The sequence below is a fragment of the Diachasmimorpha longicaudata genome, chromosome 16, assembly GCF_034640455.1.
Source record: "Diachasmimorpha longicaudata isolate KC_UGA_2023 chromosome 16, iyDiaLong2, whole genome shotgun sequence".
NCBI classification, from domain to species: domain Eukaryota; kingdom Metazoa; phylum Arthropoda; class Insecta; order Hymenoptera; family Braconidae; genus Diachasmimorpha; species Diachasmimorpha longicaudata.
This window is the reverse complement of record NC_087240.1, coordinates 2,371,072-2,388,526: the sequence shown is the minus strand read 5'-3', so window position 1 is coordinate 2,388,526 and position 17,455 is coordinate 2,371,072. Positions and strand designations below refer to the sequence as shown.

Genomic DNA, 17,455 nt, shown 5'->3' with positions numbered 1-17,455 from the left:
ATCTAAGATTGTGAAATCTTCACTTTCAATTTTTGAATTACGAAATATCTACTAGCAGAGGCCCGGCTCTGTCAAATGATCTTTTAATTAGGCGTATTTTGACACCGACGCGACATTTCGTCGACCAAACATCTCTTGCATTCGTTATCAGCCTGTCTATTTCAATAGAAACAGAACCAATCAATCAATACACTATTCAAGAATGGATATGTCATCATTATTTTTGTAATACTTTGTAACAAGCTGCACATTCCCTCCTCCTAAACAAACAACACAACTTATTTTCCAAACGGTAGATTATCGTTTACGAAGAGTCAACAATGTTCTTAACTTTTTTACGTCGAATGATCAAAAATTCAGATTTTAATTAGTTGAACTGAATTTTTTTCCTGTCTCCAAGCAACATAAATTCAAGAACAACACCTGCCCTATCACTTTATATGGTATCGTAGGTATTGGAAGATTTTTTTATTATTGGAAATAACGCATTTCATACCTGTGAACTGAATCTACTGCCGCAGCCGTCGACTATGCATCTGAATGGTTTGTTTCCTCCATGGGAAAGCACATGTCGTTCCAGCCATCGTCTGGAGCATGAAGTTCTGCCTTTTACTTTACAACCTTGCCAATGACACACGAAATTGTCACCCCCAGTTTGTGTGTTGATGTGGGCCACCTGAAATTATTATTATTTTTTTATTTGTCCGAAACCTCAATTTATACATTTTAATCTGAGATTATGTAACACATGTTGATAGCTGGATGGTACGTTTTTTAAATTACATGAATATTAATTACGATATTTTAATTGAAAATCTTGTAATTAATGGTGATTGATAAATCTTAAATATTTGTTGAATGCCATAGAAAAATTGTTTACAGTGATAAACAAAAAATATTATAACACTATAATACAAAATTAATTATAATTATTTATTAATATAATGATATTATATTAATAATAATTATTTATTGTAGTTATAATGGATTATAATAAATATTTTATTTATCATATACAATATAATTGGAGCTACTTTTTTGAACTATTCACCATAAAAATTTAAACAAAACCTGTCGAGTAAATATTTTATCGAAATAATCCGAATGTCGCAGAGATTTACAAATTTGAGTTTAGCGTACGTATTAGGCGTTGAAGTATTTCTTAATTTAATTAGTCTTTGTTTTGTTACTTTGACTTGGAATATTATTTCTGGTAATTAAACCATTCTGGAAGGCATGGAAGCCATCATATACCCATTTACGCGATTCTTTTAATTTATGTCCTGCCCTGGAACTCCAACTTCCCTTAACCGTCCAGCAATTAGCTTGTTCGCCCTCCCTCTAATGAGAAAATAGGGGTGACTTTCTGTTCCGTGAACGTTTCCTCCGAATATCAAATCACGAATAGCTATTTCTTAAATCAGATTACTAATGATCATGAAGAAGGTTACGAGTTGACCTTAATTCCTTTCTCGAGGAGATCCCAGTGCTTTGGCCATTTTTCACGGAGTTAAATGTTTTTGTGCTTTTGTTGTCGAATATCTGAGCAGTTGACCGTAGTTTTTTGGATATTTCTCAATGATTTGATTATCTAAGCTTTAAAGTTGTAAATTTAAGTTGATATTGAACCGTTAAAAAACTGCAAAATTTATAAAAATTACTATTTTAGAAAATGATGAGAATTTTCTATAAATATTTTTTAAACAGTCAACGTTTCATCGCAAAAATTATCTACTCGAAAGCTCAATCAACTTAAATTGTCAAAAACAAGGATTTTAGGTGATTTAACAATTTTAGTTTATTCACAAAGAACAAATGTTTAAAAAATAATATAAATTACTCCTATTCACGATTTTCATTCAGAATTTTCTCACTTCGTCCAAATGACAATGTTCTTAATAAAATCAACAAGAACATCAATAATCATCTAGCTCCACTCCATTAACTTTTTACTGTCCTTCAGCCCCTTTCAATAAAAAAACATCTGACTCTGTGTTCCATCACTCTCTTTCTCGCATATCAAATCACGAATAGCTATTCTCAAATCAGATTACTAATCATCACGAAGAAGGCTACGAGCTGACCTTAATTCCCCTGCTCCAACTCTCATTGTTCTCCCCTTCGCAGAATTATGCTAATTATGTTAATATTGAATAAGCATACCTGCAAGTGTTCGAGGAGCAATCCACTGCACTCGAAATTGGCATTGCACTTGTCCCACCTGCAAACTCCACTGTCATTGGTTTGACTACTACTTTTAGCTGGTGCCCGGGCAGGAAATCTGATGGTAGTTGGTGCTGTCAATATCGGTGAACTGGATTCACTGCTTCTCGTCGATGGTTTGGATTCACTACTCCTCGATGAATCCTCCTCCTCCTCCTCCTCGTCCTCCTCGATCCTGGATGTTGTCCTCGGCTTATCTTCCTCCCTCTTGTCCAACAAACCATTCACCATCCACGAGAGAGGATGCTCCTTGTTGTTGATATGATTGCCACTGCAAATTGTCACGTTGTTGTTCTCGTTGACAGTGGGCTTGGCAGTTGATTCGAATTCAATCGTTGCCACTGGCTCAGTCTGACTTTGATGATTTGGTGTGGGTGGTGACAGTGGTGAATCACTACTGGCATTTGGGCTTGCTTCACTCGTTAATCTTAGTGATGATATCTTGCAACTTGGAATACTCGATAGTACTTCACTCGATATTGGAAAACCCGGTATTGATTTGGATATCAGCTTTTTATCCAACTTTGTGACACTGACACGAGGTGATACTGTTGGCAGTTTTCGTGTTAGAGGTGGTGATACTGTCATTGTTCTCACTTCCCAGTCGTGATCGATTCTTCCATTTGGCGTTACTACACCCAGGTACTTTGCTAGGCCTCCTTTGTTCCTCTGGACTGTTGGAGGCCGACGAAACTCGGAGGAATTCTTCGCTATCATCACAGACATTTCGGCGGTGGGTTTCTTCGCCTGGAAATTAAGTCATTTGGTTTAGATGTTTGAGTCTTGAGTTGGAAATTTGGGGTCTGATGGGTCAGTTTGAAGATTCAATTTTTGGTTCATGGATTTATGGATGGGTTTTCTGGAAAATGGGGACTAAAGTCGTTCTACCCTCAGGGCGATATTTGATCGATGGGACACGCGGTTTTTTGATTGTTTTAGTTACCAATTTCTTTAACTAATTGCACGAGTAAAATTTGAAAAAATTCATACGCAAACGGAGAGCAGATTCTGGAAAAATTACGTGTCCGTTCCGTAATTTGTCAGCTAAAACAATATTCAGTCAAAATTACGGAACAGTTTCGTATTTTTTTACTGAACGTTCTATACTTTTTCTTAAATGTTCTGGACTTTTTCCTGAACGTTTCCTGAAAAAGTGCGTATCTGTTCCGTAATGTTTAAAGAAGCTTTCTCTCTTGATATTTTGCAAAATGTTGTCTTTTTATAAACAAATGATAGAAATTATTTCCCGAACTGGGAATTTTGTTTTGGGGAGAATTTAAAAAGAAAGATTTTAATCTTTGAATTTACTAAAAGGGTGTGTCATGCGAATTAACGTTGCGATTACTCTATGTAGAGGAAAACGATTATTCCACGATGTGGAATGTGACCCAGAGATCGTCCACAGAGAGGAAAACACCTCAGGAATTATAAAAACGTTTGGTATTTGTGTTTTGGCCTCAACCGTAATAAAAATTCCTGTCAAATCTTTTAGAAATTTACAACAGAATCGTTGAAAGATCTTCGGAAGACAGTTTTCGAAAAACATGTTCCAAAATCAAATTCAGAACATGTTCAAGAAATATATTATCTTACGGAAATCTCCCAAAGAATCTTTTCTGGTCATCATTTAGAAAACGTCAATTATTCGCGTTATTGACTCCATTCGATTGATCGCCACTGTATGACATTAATAGGATGTTTTCATCAATTTGGATCAATTTCATGGTATAAAAATATGAAATTTTCAGAAATCTTTGAAAGATTCTTGTGAAAATCATTTTTTCAAAATTCTGCTTCAACTTTTATTTCTAAGATTTTCAAAAAACAATTTTTCAAACTGGGAGATGTAAAACACGATTTCCTGATCATCTGCAGTTAAAAATCCTCTTCAAAAGATCTCTAAAAAAACTGTCTTCCAAAGATCTTGAAAAAACATGAGAGACCACACAGACATTCGCAAAAAAATTTGTATTTTCACAATTCAAATCGTTCTTCATCATTCCCAAGCAAAATAAAAATCTTTTGGGTCGCAACTGGATGATTGCAATTTTTAAAACTATTTGAAATGCTCTTCACATGACTTCTGAAAGATCTTCAAAAGATCCATTTTTTCTACGCTCAAGGTCTTTACAAAATTTAAAAAAAAAACTTTTTTCTGACAGATAATGAATACTTGCCTTCAGTTGCTGAGGTTTTATCTGCGTCTTGAAATACTCAGTGATCTTCCCTTGATGTTCCTGATGATTCTGTTGTTTCCCCAATTGCGTTGTCTTACCAGCCCTGGCAGTGGGATCAGCAGCGCCAACTTTTGGTAGTGTGCCAATTTCCGGTTCTCCCTTGTGGGTTTTATAAGCTGAGCACGCTGTTGCAGCTAGTGGTGGGGCCCATGGCCACTGGGGCCTGGTCCCATTGTGCATAGATGATGTAGCTGGTGCCAGTTTGGGTAATGAGGGCAGTGGACTACTAGCCGCTGCCCCCCCTATTGCCACCCCCTCGTCGCTACTTGTGCTGCAGGGTGAACCGGGCTCGGTAATATCGCTTGTTCCACTGCTGCTGCATTCACCACAGGATATCGCGACACCACTGCAACAATAACAAACAATTAGGATCGATTGGGTTGATTTATTTGACGTATCTTGTGATATTGATTGGGGATGGGAAAATAAACAATTCCATAATCTGGAATTACTAGTTCGACGAGGGTTAACGTTGTTTACTTGATAAGTTTCGGGGATTTCATTCGGATAAATTATTTATTGTTGTTGATTATAACATTTCCGAAGGTGATCGAACTAATAGACCCAATTCATTTCGTTATTACTAAGTAAATTTGGAATAATTAAGTTATAATTGATTAAATTTACTGAGTGTTAATTCAGTAATGATTTGAGTAATTTTCATTTGTTATTTTTTAATTGATGACTTTCATTGATGATGTGAAAAATATTTAATATTGATCAATGGTTATGAAACGTTGTTATAAGACTCGATACGAAGGATTTTGAAGAGTTAATAAATGTTCAGGTTTGTTAAATAAAGTTATCTGAAGATTGAAGAACTGAATATCTTAAGCCTTCGAATCGTTGTTCAGTTCGATTTTTAGGTTGATCTTCTTTGGGATTTTTATATCAACAACAATAGAGAATTTGACTGAATGAAATGACTAAATTGTCACCCATGTGGCCCAGAAAAGGGAAACTAGTGGTTTTCTCTGGCGGTTTCTCCAAATTTTATTAAATAAATGGGCACTCGTTCACTTATGTGGCACTCAAGAGGTGTTTAGGGAACTTTTCATAAAAATAATTTAATAATTTATATTTTAACAATTTATTCACCTTTCACGCAATAATTTTATACAGATAAAACACTACTAAAGATGTGCGGAGAGCTTATCCAATTATCGGAAATTATCGAATCACCGACGCAGTATAATTCGTAATATTCGCGAGATTATAAAAGTTGTCGCAAAATGTTCGAACTTTTGAGGAAAAACGCCGACCCTGACGAGAGACGTGCCAGGAAGTTTTTCCGAATATTTGGGGAAGTGGAGAAATACCTGCGACTGTCCCTGCGATGGGGGTCTCCCCTTAAGCTGCAGAGTATGGGACTAAGGCCCATTCACCTACAGTGGGGCCGAAAACTGAGGATCAGGACAATTGAATCGTTAAACCCAACTTGTGGAAAATTTAATTTTTTTAAATGTTCAGGGGAATATTGATCATAAACAATATTTATTGGAAAAAAATGGTGGTAAAGACGTCGGCAGCAGGTGAGACATTCGATTGTCATTACTGAGGGACGTGGGATTAAGACAATTGTTCGAAAGATCCCTAAAAAAAAGATATCGTCACGGAAATTTTAGACAAAATGGAACGATTTGAAGGATGGTCATTGTGAAGGACAGAATATTCTCAAGTTGATTTTCACGAATAAAGAAATTGGAGTTTAAGAAAATGAGAAATCGATTCTGCCTCAGAACAATAATAATATCGGTAAAATGATGACTAAAAAATAAAAGAAATCAAAATATTATTTCTGTGCATCATAAGAAAATAAGGGGGAAAATTCAGGAAAAGCTGAAATTTTAAGGACTTTGAAGGATGGCTCAGGGTCGGCTGACGGACGGTTTAGCGTTGGCCGGCGGTTGGCTCAAGGTCGTGGGGACAATAGTCCAGCAAAGTATTACATATTATATTATATATTATTGACAGTCTCAAAAACAATATATGATATATCACATATATATGGATTATATATTATATATCAAATATGATATATAATACATCACATATTTTTTATGAACATTTTCGTAATGATAATCACCTGATCCTCCTCATGATTATACCATTCACCCACAATTCCCATAATTGACATGTCACGTGACACTCACTAGACAGTCATAAAATGATCACCTGACACGTCATTACTGACGTCCCAAAATTTTCGCATATTTCTAATACTGATCTGCACTAGTGGCAGTTGGTTTGCCCAACAATGGGAATGGAAGTGCAGCAATTGCCCTCCAGCGGAAACCTGAATGATGTGGGCATGGAGGGCCGAAAGGGACGGGGGGGGAAGTGGGAATTACATGGCTACCCCGTAATGGTATTACCGACAACGTAAACCTAATTACAGGGCCAGACATTGGCAATCGGGCTGGTTAATCCTTGAGGGCGTTCCTGGCCTCTTTGATGCCCTACGGCAGTTCTACGGTTTCCTTTGCGGAGTGCGAAAAGTGTTTTCAAATTGTATTTTTTAAATTTTCTATCTGAATTATATCAAATATTAGTTTAATTTGATATACAAATTATTTGATAATCGATATAACTCAGGATTTTTCTGTTCAATTGAAGAGAAAATTTTCAAATTAATATCGTTTTATTATATATCTCCAAAGGTAATAATTCGTCAATATATTATTATATATAATATATTATATTATATATTATACTATGTATTATATATTGTATATTATATTATATATTATATATATTATATATTATATATTATATATTATATATTAATCTTTGTGAAATTGTTGTCATATTTTTTTTTTAATTTCAAAAAATTGCCAACAATGTAATAACATTCACCGAAGACGCAAAAAATATAAATGAATATTCATTTTTCTTTTCGACCCAGTTAATGGCATATCTCCTCCACGAGAATATTCAAGTGTCAGTGGTCTCAGTTTAATGACCAATAAACGTAATCACGCGTAATCGTGCAGTTGCACAAGTGAAGGCGGAAGGGGCGACATCGAGCTTGGAGAAAGAGTAGAAGAATGAAGAGAAAAAAAAAAAAGTGAAAAGAGGCCAAGCGTGTGCGTATGTGGGGGAGGGGTCGAATGGTGCTTTCTCCGTAGGGGAACGCATTTTTATCACATCTCCAGGGGAGAGAGAAAAAAAATTACCGGAGGGGATACTGCGCAGGCGTGTTTATTCAGTGTGCGAAAGGTCAAGACGTGCATGCAATAGTCGTTACGTCACTAACGGAGTAATACGTCTGTATTTTTCCTTTCCGGTTTTTTTTTGGTTAATCCTCGGAAATTGTTCGATAGTAAGATCGTACGGGATTATTGTTGGGAAGGAGACCCTTCGGGGTATGAAAAGATATTTTGATGTTAATGAGTATTCTACCATTTAACTATCGATGACACATATTTTGATTTTAATAAGTTCAAATCATTAAGTCGAATAAGTTTGATTTTTCGTTATTCGTGAGATATTCAAATTGTTAGAGAAAAATTTAGAAAAAAATTTTTTTTGAGATGTGCGCTTTTACTTTAGAAAAGCTCAGACTGGAAAATTAAAAAAAATGATATTTTGTACAGAGGAAAGAAATTTTAGTCAAGAGATTTGGTTATTCTCAGAAAAATGATGGGGAATTTATCGACAACAAGAACACGACTTCTCGAATTAAGTCAAGTGGTTTCGATATTGAAATCTTCTGGATTTGAGGAGATAAAAATTGTGAATAAATTCAGTCCACTAGACTTAATTTGAGGAATGACATTTTGATTATGAATAAATTATCATCTTTGGAAAAAGTGAATAATTTCTTGGCAGAAGTTTTTCTTTTCTCAGAGCAAGATATGATTTTCTTGGAAATTATGGATTCATGAGTTTCTAAAAAGGGAGAAGTGCGAGTTATCTCTGTATTAGAAGACCGAAGGTTCAAAGAACACTATTGACTTGTAATGTTTACAATATTTACGTTCCCCTTGATGACAATTCAGTAGCGAAGTGGTAAACCGAGTCACTTCTGCCTATCGACCAGTTTCCGCTGAATATCTCGAAATCCAGGAAAGATAACAAAATTTTCATGAGAACCTTTTTTACGGAGCGACTGAAGAGCTACAACAAATGTCATAACAAGAATTCCGCTATCTCCCTCAGATTCCGAGATATTTCCCAAAACCTCCACTCCCAGATAAGTCAAATTCATCCCAAAATCAACGAGTACCTCCTTCAAAATCTATACCATAAACAACAGAAATTACATCGAACATCAAAAACAAAACCGCCGATCACGCGATTTCCGAGTTTCTCGGAAGGACAGAAAATTCACGAGGTCGAGAGAGGAATTTATAAAACTGGTGTAAGAGAGCCCTCGATACTAGAATCCACTGAGCGTCCTCATTTCGAGGTAACACACTGGGAACAGCTCAAAATCAATATGTTCGGTTTGTGTTCGCTACGCATTATTCCCATCCACGGTCACCGCTCGAGATCAGTGAACCCCGGGATCAGGATTACGATGTGTCCATTTCCCGGAACCATCGCAACCCAAAACACCAAAACTCCCCAATTAAAATCACTGTTTTGATCCCACCAACAGCAATTTCCCACATTTCACCCGTTCGCTTCATCATTGACTCATTAAGCAGTGAAGGTTGTCATCTAAAAATAGTCATAATTGTTGAGTCAGCGGTGTATGAACTCACTAAATGTGGTACAGAGTGCTTTTTCCGTACTTGTCGTTTTTATTGACAGTATCAATTAGCCTGACAGCACTCGGGGCTCTCGAAATACATCGGGAGTAGTTATAGATATTCATATGAGTGCAGACGAGAGAACCTTGCAGGTGGCGCCGCGTTGTGACGAGAGTCCCTCAACAGTTGTTTTCATACCCACGTTGTGTGCACTATCTCCCGTTCTCCTCACTCCACATTTCGCTGTCTACAACTTCCTTTCCTCGCATTTCACTCCTGTTCATGTATTTCATGTATATTTTTCTCGTTCCCCAGTTGTTTATGTCTCTCTTGACGAAATGCTCTGTTTCACTCTCTCTTTTCTTACGCTCGTATTTAACGAGAATATATGGGTATAGTTTTCTCGGCGTCTAGACCAAGTGGAACTGTCGGAGGGACGTTTCTCACTTCCTCCTTGGGGGAGCTTCTCGTGGCGACCGCTATGCGGCGAAATCTCCCGCAATCGCCTTATTCCACTTTTCCACAGTCTTCACTCGTCTAGTTCCCTGTCTCCGCTCTTCTCATCCTTCCTCTTCTCATTTTTTTTTATTCATTGTTTTTCTCTCGTTTGTTCCACTTCCCCTCTTCTGGACGCCCGTCGTCGTCTTGCTAGCTACAACACTCTGGTCTTTTTACTTCTACAATCAGTGCATGCTTCTTCTCGCGGCACAGAAATGCACGTTCACCCAAATACCTGAAGCTATACTCATACTTGCGGCCAGAAGAAGACTTCGTACAAATCTCCGGTTTTCGGTAATTTCAGTGTTCGGACGATTTGGTTATTTATTTTTAAAAAATTCTGGGTCCGGCGCGGAAATCGAGGTGCAAAATGCGGGAATGGGTTTTATTGAGACATAAAAAGTCCTATCAATACCGTAAATTTTGTAATGTTTTACAAAACATTACAAAAATAATGTGCGTGTGTGTGTCTCATTAATTGTGTGTAATTAATGACATGTGGTGGCGTAAAATTTACGAAACAGCACCATAAAATTTGAAAGTTTATTATTTTTTTTTTGAGTTTAAATGAAAAATTGATGGGAATTGTTTGGAAATTCATATCTAGATTAGTTTATTCTATTGTGTCTTTAGTCATTTTTTTACTGTACCACACAACAATTTTTCGGTAACTCATTTTGATTGGTTAACGATGAGCGCCGAATGTACCCGATTATTACCGATGGGGGTCTTCGTTATGGGGCCTGTTGCGTCAGCCGTTGGCGTCCGTCTCGACGCCAGTATTTTTGCGAGGTCGATATAGAAGGTCTCCTCAGTCGAGTCCGTCACACCATAAAAATTCCCAGATTTTTCTCTCCGCGCGTTTTCTTCAGCCAAAAATATCCAAAATCAATCAGCGACGTTATATTTTCTGGTGAAATATATTCTTTCGACGGGACATCTGATAGTAACAATCGATAACTGATCGATTCAACTAAAATATGTTTATGTTATTTTTGATCATGAATTTTTCCGCCGATTTATAGTTTTAAAGCCAAATAATTTGAATATCGTCAGCTTTTCGAATTCCTTTTTCTCGCGCTCTCTCATTTTCCAGGTTCTTGGGTTCGTGAGATTTAAGAGACGGTGCGAAGTCACTTCCAAATACGCAATTCCCACGGGTGCGTCCCTCCTTTATTCCGTCTTTGTGTCGCGAGAAAAAAAACGAGCGGGGCTTACCTCTCATCCCTCGATTCTTATCAGATTTCGTTAAATTTTTCACTGCCGTCTGAAATTTCTAGAGAACATTGGGAATATAGTCTTGAAGATATTGAAGTGGTTAATGTACTTTACGTGTCAGCCCAAACACCAGCCGAAAACTGAAGATCACGAGAATTGTATATCCGCTGTACGTTAAAGGTCATCCTTTCAATTTTTGAATAACTAGTTATAATCGCGCGTATTTTCCGGTACGTGGTGAGCGAAAAAGAAATATGGCATTGTTTTTAAACAAACAATTAAGAATTTGTTGTTCAATGAAATTACACAGCAAAAAAAAGAGTGCGTTTCGGTTAAAAAGAAAATATTCTATAATTTTCAATTTTTTTTAGTAAATTTATAAATGTCGGGCAATTGTTATATTATAAAAACTAAATTTCGTAATAACAATTATGAATAATTATGTTAAAAGCGACGGAAATGGCAATTCGAGTTTAATGGTATTTTAAATATGACTATTGTCCAAAAGCGTTAAAAATTATAATTTTCGTTTATATTGAGCTGAATTGATATTTTAATTATCTGGATTGTGACTTCGCACACAAGAGGAAATATAAATAAATTATAAAATATATATTTTATGGATTAAATTAAGCATTCAATAATATTTATTATAATTATGAAAATTCAATTATGAAATTGAATTGAATTAAATGTATATTATTTAACTTATTTTATAAACATAAATTATTGAGTATAATTAACATAAATATTATTGAATGATGACTTTAGTATATACTATATATTATACATATATTAAATATATAGTATATAAATAATATATGATATATATTTAATTCAATTAAATTGAATTATACATTCAATGTATATAATATGATATAATAGAATATATAATATATATTGTATGCAATATATTACCTTTAATATATTGTATATTATATATTATATATTTTACATACATCATTTGAATTTTTAGTTTCACAAAATCGAGTTTCTATTCCTCTCTCACATTTCCTATCCCATTTTTTTTTCATACGCCAGTTTAATAAATTTTCCAATCATTGAAATATTCTTCCGGGAATTCTATAGTAAAGGTGGACCACGTGACACTCCATAAATCACCGTCACTGACCTACGTCCACTCTCTTACGGCGATCACGCGAACCTGGAGACAGAGAGAGGGAGATAACAGCTGTAACTTTTCTTCAAACTTCCATACACCTTCAGGTCTATCTCTGAAAATTACACTTTCGGTAACAAAAGGGGTTGCAACCCCTCGACCCCTGGCAGCCGTTCAATCCGTCTGGGGATTACACCCCTCCGCTCTTCTCACTGTAAATCTCCACTCAATTTCTTTCAACAATAAGTAAAAAGCGTTGTCATCGTTATTGACGGCGCGTTATATTCCGGAAATTTTTCCAATAAAACTTTCCTGTTGCAGGTATTTTTTTTTAGATACGTTTTTTTTTTTGAAAAATACCTTTCACCTTTTCTGGGTATATTGCAAACAATACGAAGCCGCAAACTCCATGAAAAATTATACGTAAAAGTCTCGAGGTCGAAACTATACAGATAAATTATGGATATAACCTTGTGAATATTGTTGCTCTTTGCATCTATTATTTATGTAAATAAAATCCGTTGAAAGTATATTTTGTGCTCCGGAAAATTCAAAATGTTTATAATTTTGAGGGTTTTATGGAGCCGGTGAGGGCAATTGAGAGGAAGAAAAAAATTATTTCAGGCGAGGACTGATATTCTTGACAGGGGAAAGTAGATTTTTTAAAGGGATTTGTTTTATACTTCAACAATGGGGGTGAAGGAACACATTGTAGGACAAAACATCCCTCGAGATCTCTTTGTTTATCTCGTGGACGACGGAGAATTCGGGAGTGACGCAATCGGCCGACGAGACGTTAATTAATTAATTTAAAGAAAATATTTTAATCACGTTAATTTTGCACTAATTTTCCTACTGACAATTTAATTATTTCGCGAAAAGAAAACTTCGGAGTTTTCCACGGCCACATCCCTAAGAATTCATTAATATATTCAGTCTTGAGTGAAAATAAAATCATTATCTTAATTTGTGTGTGTTTGTGAATAAATAAACGAAAACAAATGTCAACGAAGTTTTCTATTCTTTCAAGTGAAATTAATTTGTTAGTTTGGAAGTGTTGGTGACAAAATTTCTTAGTTGTCAGGGGGAGATATCTTGAGGAAGTGGAGGTTCAGCTCCAAATATTAAAGTTATGATGAACGATTTGTTTATTATATTGTACTATTGTATATAATTATTATATCGAGAGTGCTTGGTATGTGTGGACATGAATTAACCGTCCGTCCATAGCTGTGTTTAGTCCAAGTCAGTATTTTATAGTTTTTCTCAGAACAGAACATAAACAGAATCAGAAAAGGAAAATAAAGGAATGAATAAACGAGGGCCTTTTGTGAAATGGGTCCAGTTGCTCTGGAGACATCACAGGAGAAAGATACCTTTTGCGTGCGATAATAAAGAATTCAAGGTCAAATCGGTTTGATATTATTCAAATAATCCCTGTCCATAACTCGTGATTATTTTACAATTTTCCCAAATTTCTGATTTTCTTGAGTGACATAACTCAGAATAATTTTACATATTCATAATCGTTAATGAATTCTGATCCAAGGTCATTTGTTGAGTCATAATCTTTGCGTTCATCATGATTTTCATGCCTGGAATTGTACTTAGTTCAGCTGAGGGCGATGGGCCTGACGATATTCGTCCCAAAAGAGATATTTTCTTCTGTTAACGATTTCTTAGTGTAGTCACTTCCAGAGTAGGTAAATGAACTCCACTTCCGTAATTTTTATTGAATAGTTTTTCCCGTGTCGTTCATCAAGGAATTAAAGAAAAAAATTCCAATTTATTACACAATCGAAGTGAGCTTTGAGTGCTTCGAACTTTGAAGAATTTTTTAAAACTTTCTGCGTCAGAATAAGAATCTATACCTTTCAATACTAAAACTAGAAAAGTGTAAAATAATCATGAATCAATAATAAACAATATTATATCAAATATATAATATATAATCATATATTATATATCATATATTATGTATAATATCAAATTATATACAACATTGAAAAAATGTGAATTTTCTGAACGATCTAAATTTGAGAATTTCCTCCATCTTAAAAATATTCCACTTTAAGATTCACCAATCGAATCAAGATTCGATCTCCAATCCTGAATTACCTTCTTTCCATCCTCAGAGCGAACATTTTTCACCTGGGGATCACAACCCCCTAAATAAAAAAAAGAATCATTTTCATGAATAACTTAATTACTCTGTTATTCAAGACCACCCTCTGTGGGATTTTATGATTATACCACGTAATTATGCTGTGTTTGTACTCCTCGTTCTATCGGCGATGGTAAAGGCGCGGAAGGTTCTGTAAAGGGCCGCTGCGGGGGGGGGGGGGGGAGGAGACTGATCCCTCTGTGTGCTCACATATTCGAATGATTACGAGTTCATTGTTCCAGGGTTGAAGCAACAATATCAAAGAATTAATCGCCCTACACGACTCTATAAAAAAAAAAAATTTTATCGATACTTCATTGATCAGTTAACTATCGGATTCAATCACCCCCCCCCCCCCCCTCCATCCCATCATCACCGCTACAAGAAAAAATGAACTCAGAAGAAATGAAAATTAACAACTGAATCAACACTTAGATTTTTAAAAGAAATTGTTGTGATTATGAGGGTATGGGATAGCCAATGATTCTATTGTCACCCCGACGACTCTCACGCACCACCCCTCTTATTTTTTCCCACTGATTCACACTTCCATTTATTCATTGGACGCGTCAATATGCTGAGAAACTTAATCCAATATGTAGGTGATCTTTAACTCTCAGGGGCTCCTAGGGAAGAGGTGACGCCCTCTTCTTTGACGTATTTGCGGTGGTGAGAAAAGAGGGGTTGATTTTTTTATTCTAACCATTGGGTGACGAGAAGGGGAGGGGGGAAGGGGAGGGGGCTGATTGGCAGTCCCTCTTGGCGGTTCTGTGATTCAGATATGATATGAAATGTTGTAAATTTTGGGGGTAATTTTTATGGGTGATGATGGAGCGAGGCTGTGGTACTGGGGTGGTATGAAATTTTGAGGATTTTGGAGACATTGTCAGAGTAGTTGATTGATCGTGATGGGGGATTTAGAGAGGAATTGACGAAATGGAGGGAAAAAATTGTAGAGTGGAGGGAGAAAGAAATAGTTTTTTGGAGAATTATGAAATGGTTTCTGGGAGTTTTTTGGATTAGAATTGAGCGCGTGATTGGTGTGGGTATTGGTGGTCTAGGGGTGGATGGTAATTTTTAGGTATAAATAATTGGTTTGAAATTTAAATTATTGAAATCTTTCGGTAAGTGGTCAAGTATAGAGATATTTAGGTGTTGGTGAGGCAAAGGTCATGGGTTCGTTCCCTTCTGGAATAATTTTTTTAAAATTATATTATATATTATATAGTATATATTATATACTATATATTATATTTAATTTAATTCATGGTATTGTTATCACCACCGCGTTCATTTATTTATAGACTTGATTGTATTGATAACTTGAAAAACCAAAAAAAATAAAATTATCATTTTTTTGTTTATGAATGAACTTCGCTATCATAGGGAGTCTACCCCTCTGTGACAGTTAAATAAATAAATAAATAAATAAATAAATAAAAATATATATATTCTAGACACTAGATCCATGTATAGCAGAAATAGATCGGTGACAAAACAATCGATTTTCGACGACAGTATTGAGAAAAAAATCATTTTCTCAAGAGTTTGTTGTCTTCTGTGAACAGATTAAATCCCTCACAAATGTTAATTTTCAATATATGTTATCGATGATTTAGAAATAACCAGAAAATGGCTCCACTGGATTCTATTTCCTGACGACCAGAGAAATTCTAATCGCTCATTACGTTCTCCCCCCACCCCATGTTTTGAGTGTCGTTATTCCCCAATAATCTCGTTATTCTCAAGTTTGTTTGATGGATCAGTAACTTTCGTGAAATAGTTCGTAGTAATTAGTGATCGAATAGTTAGCAATTGACGAAGCCGAGTTATTTTGAAAATGCTGAATGTGAAGCGAGTCAAGAGTCAACAAACAAACAAAACTACAAGTCTAGTGAATTGTTGAAATTATGGTACATGAAGGTATTACTGAATGTCCTCCATTATTGTCATTATATGTCCTCCATATTTTACTCAAAATTTTTTCGTCATTTCTAAGAAATTGAGTGCACATAGTCATGATAAACGTTTCTGTGGTACTTGATATATTCCTAGGACATAATAAAATGGTGGAACAATCAATTGGTCATCGATTTTACCATTGGAAAGTCAATATACTTAATGTTAAGTACATTAATATATCACGTGCTTCAAAATGATTTCGTTTTTTGATGTTAAATACAACTCAAAAACAAAAATCATTCTAAGACACTTTCCTTATCTTTAGTATATTTTTTAGTTGAGTTGAGTTTCTTCTTTCCGTGTGTAAATATCCCATTTGTTAAGGATACGCACTTTAAACAAATACCAAAACCTGGGGCAAAGATCTATATTCATTCTCGTCACCGCCTACTTCATCCCCGACCGTCGATATCTTCCTCTTTTTACCGATTCCCTTCATTGCGCAGGGAAGCGCACGTGCCTCGAATTGGAAATCGATGACGGATATGCCGTTTGTATGTTTTTACCAACGGTATCTGAAGACAGAAGCACCTCACGTGTTATAAAACATTGCTCATATAAAAATGATGAAAAACATTGACGTTCAAGACGGGAAATACATGATTCACTTGTAGAAGTATCTAAACACGTATATGTGGATGTAAGTCTGTTGTCGTTTTTCATATTTTTCCCTTCCTGTTTGACTTTATGAGGAAATCCGAGAGGTGTAAGTCGAGGCCAATGACATTGTTCAAAATCTGAGAAGGCCTTCCTGCCCGAAGAAAAATTACTAGTTATCATTGCGGTAATCAACAATGAGAGAAAAATATTATTTTGTCAATGGTATTTGTTTTGGATAAACAAATGCCTGGAATTTGCATAGGAAAAATCATTTAAAATTATTGTCAGAAACATATTTCATTAGTAAAACTATATTTTACTCTCAGTAAAGGTTAATTATAGATTCCAGAAGTGATGCGGACATTTTATATACTTTTGCAAATGATATTTGTTTTTGATAAATAAATGCCCGAAATTTTCATCGGAAAATTCACTTAAAATTATTGTCAGAAACATATTTCATTAGTAAAACTATATTTTACTCTCAGTAAAGGTTAATTACCGATTCCAGAAGTGACGAGGACATTTTATATACTTTTGCAAATGATATTTGTTTTTGACAAATAAATGCCCGAAATTTCCCTTTAAATTCTTGTTAGAAGAATATTTCATTGACAAATCTACATTTTTCTCTCAGTGACGATCATTTACCGATTACAGAAGTGACTCGGAAGCTTTTACGGACATTTTCCTAATTTTTCCCAGAAAATTCTCATTAAAATAATGAAACGCTCTA

The 17,455-nt window shown here is 35.3% G+C and overlaps 1 protein-coding gene across 2 annotated transcripts in view; it reads right to left on the bottom strand.

Moving 5' to 3' along the window:
* The window catches only part of Jing (jing), a 151,747-nt gene that overhangs the window by 11,348 nt on the left and 122,944 nt on the right, over positions 1-17,455 (bottom strand). For both annotated transcript variants that reach the window (XM_064135804.1, XM_064135805.1), the window contains exons 3-5: positions 4,401-4,806; positions 2,164-2,970; positions 497-676 (exon numbers count right to left, since the gene is read on the bottom strand). In XM_064135804.1, the coding sequence (XP_063991874.1) occupies positions 497-676; positions 2,164-2,970; positions 4,401-4,806 (1,393 nt within the window). The remainder of the gene's footprint in view (positions 1-496; positions 677-2,163; positions 2,971-4,400; positions 4,807-17,455) is intronic.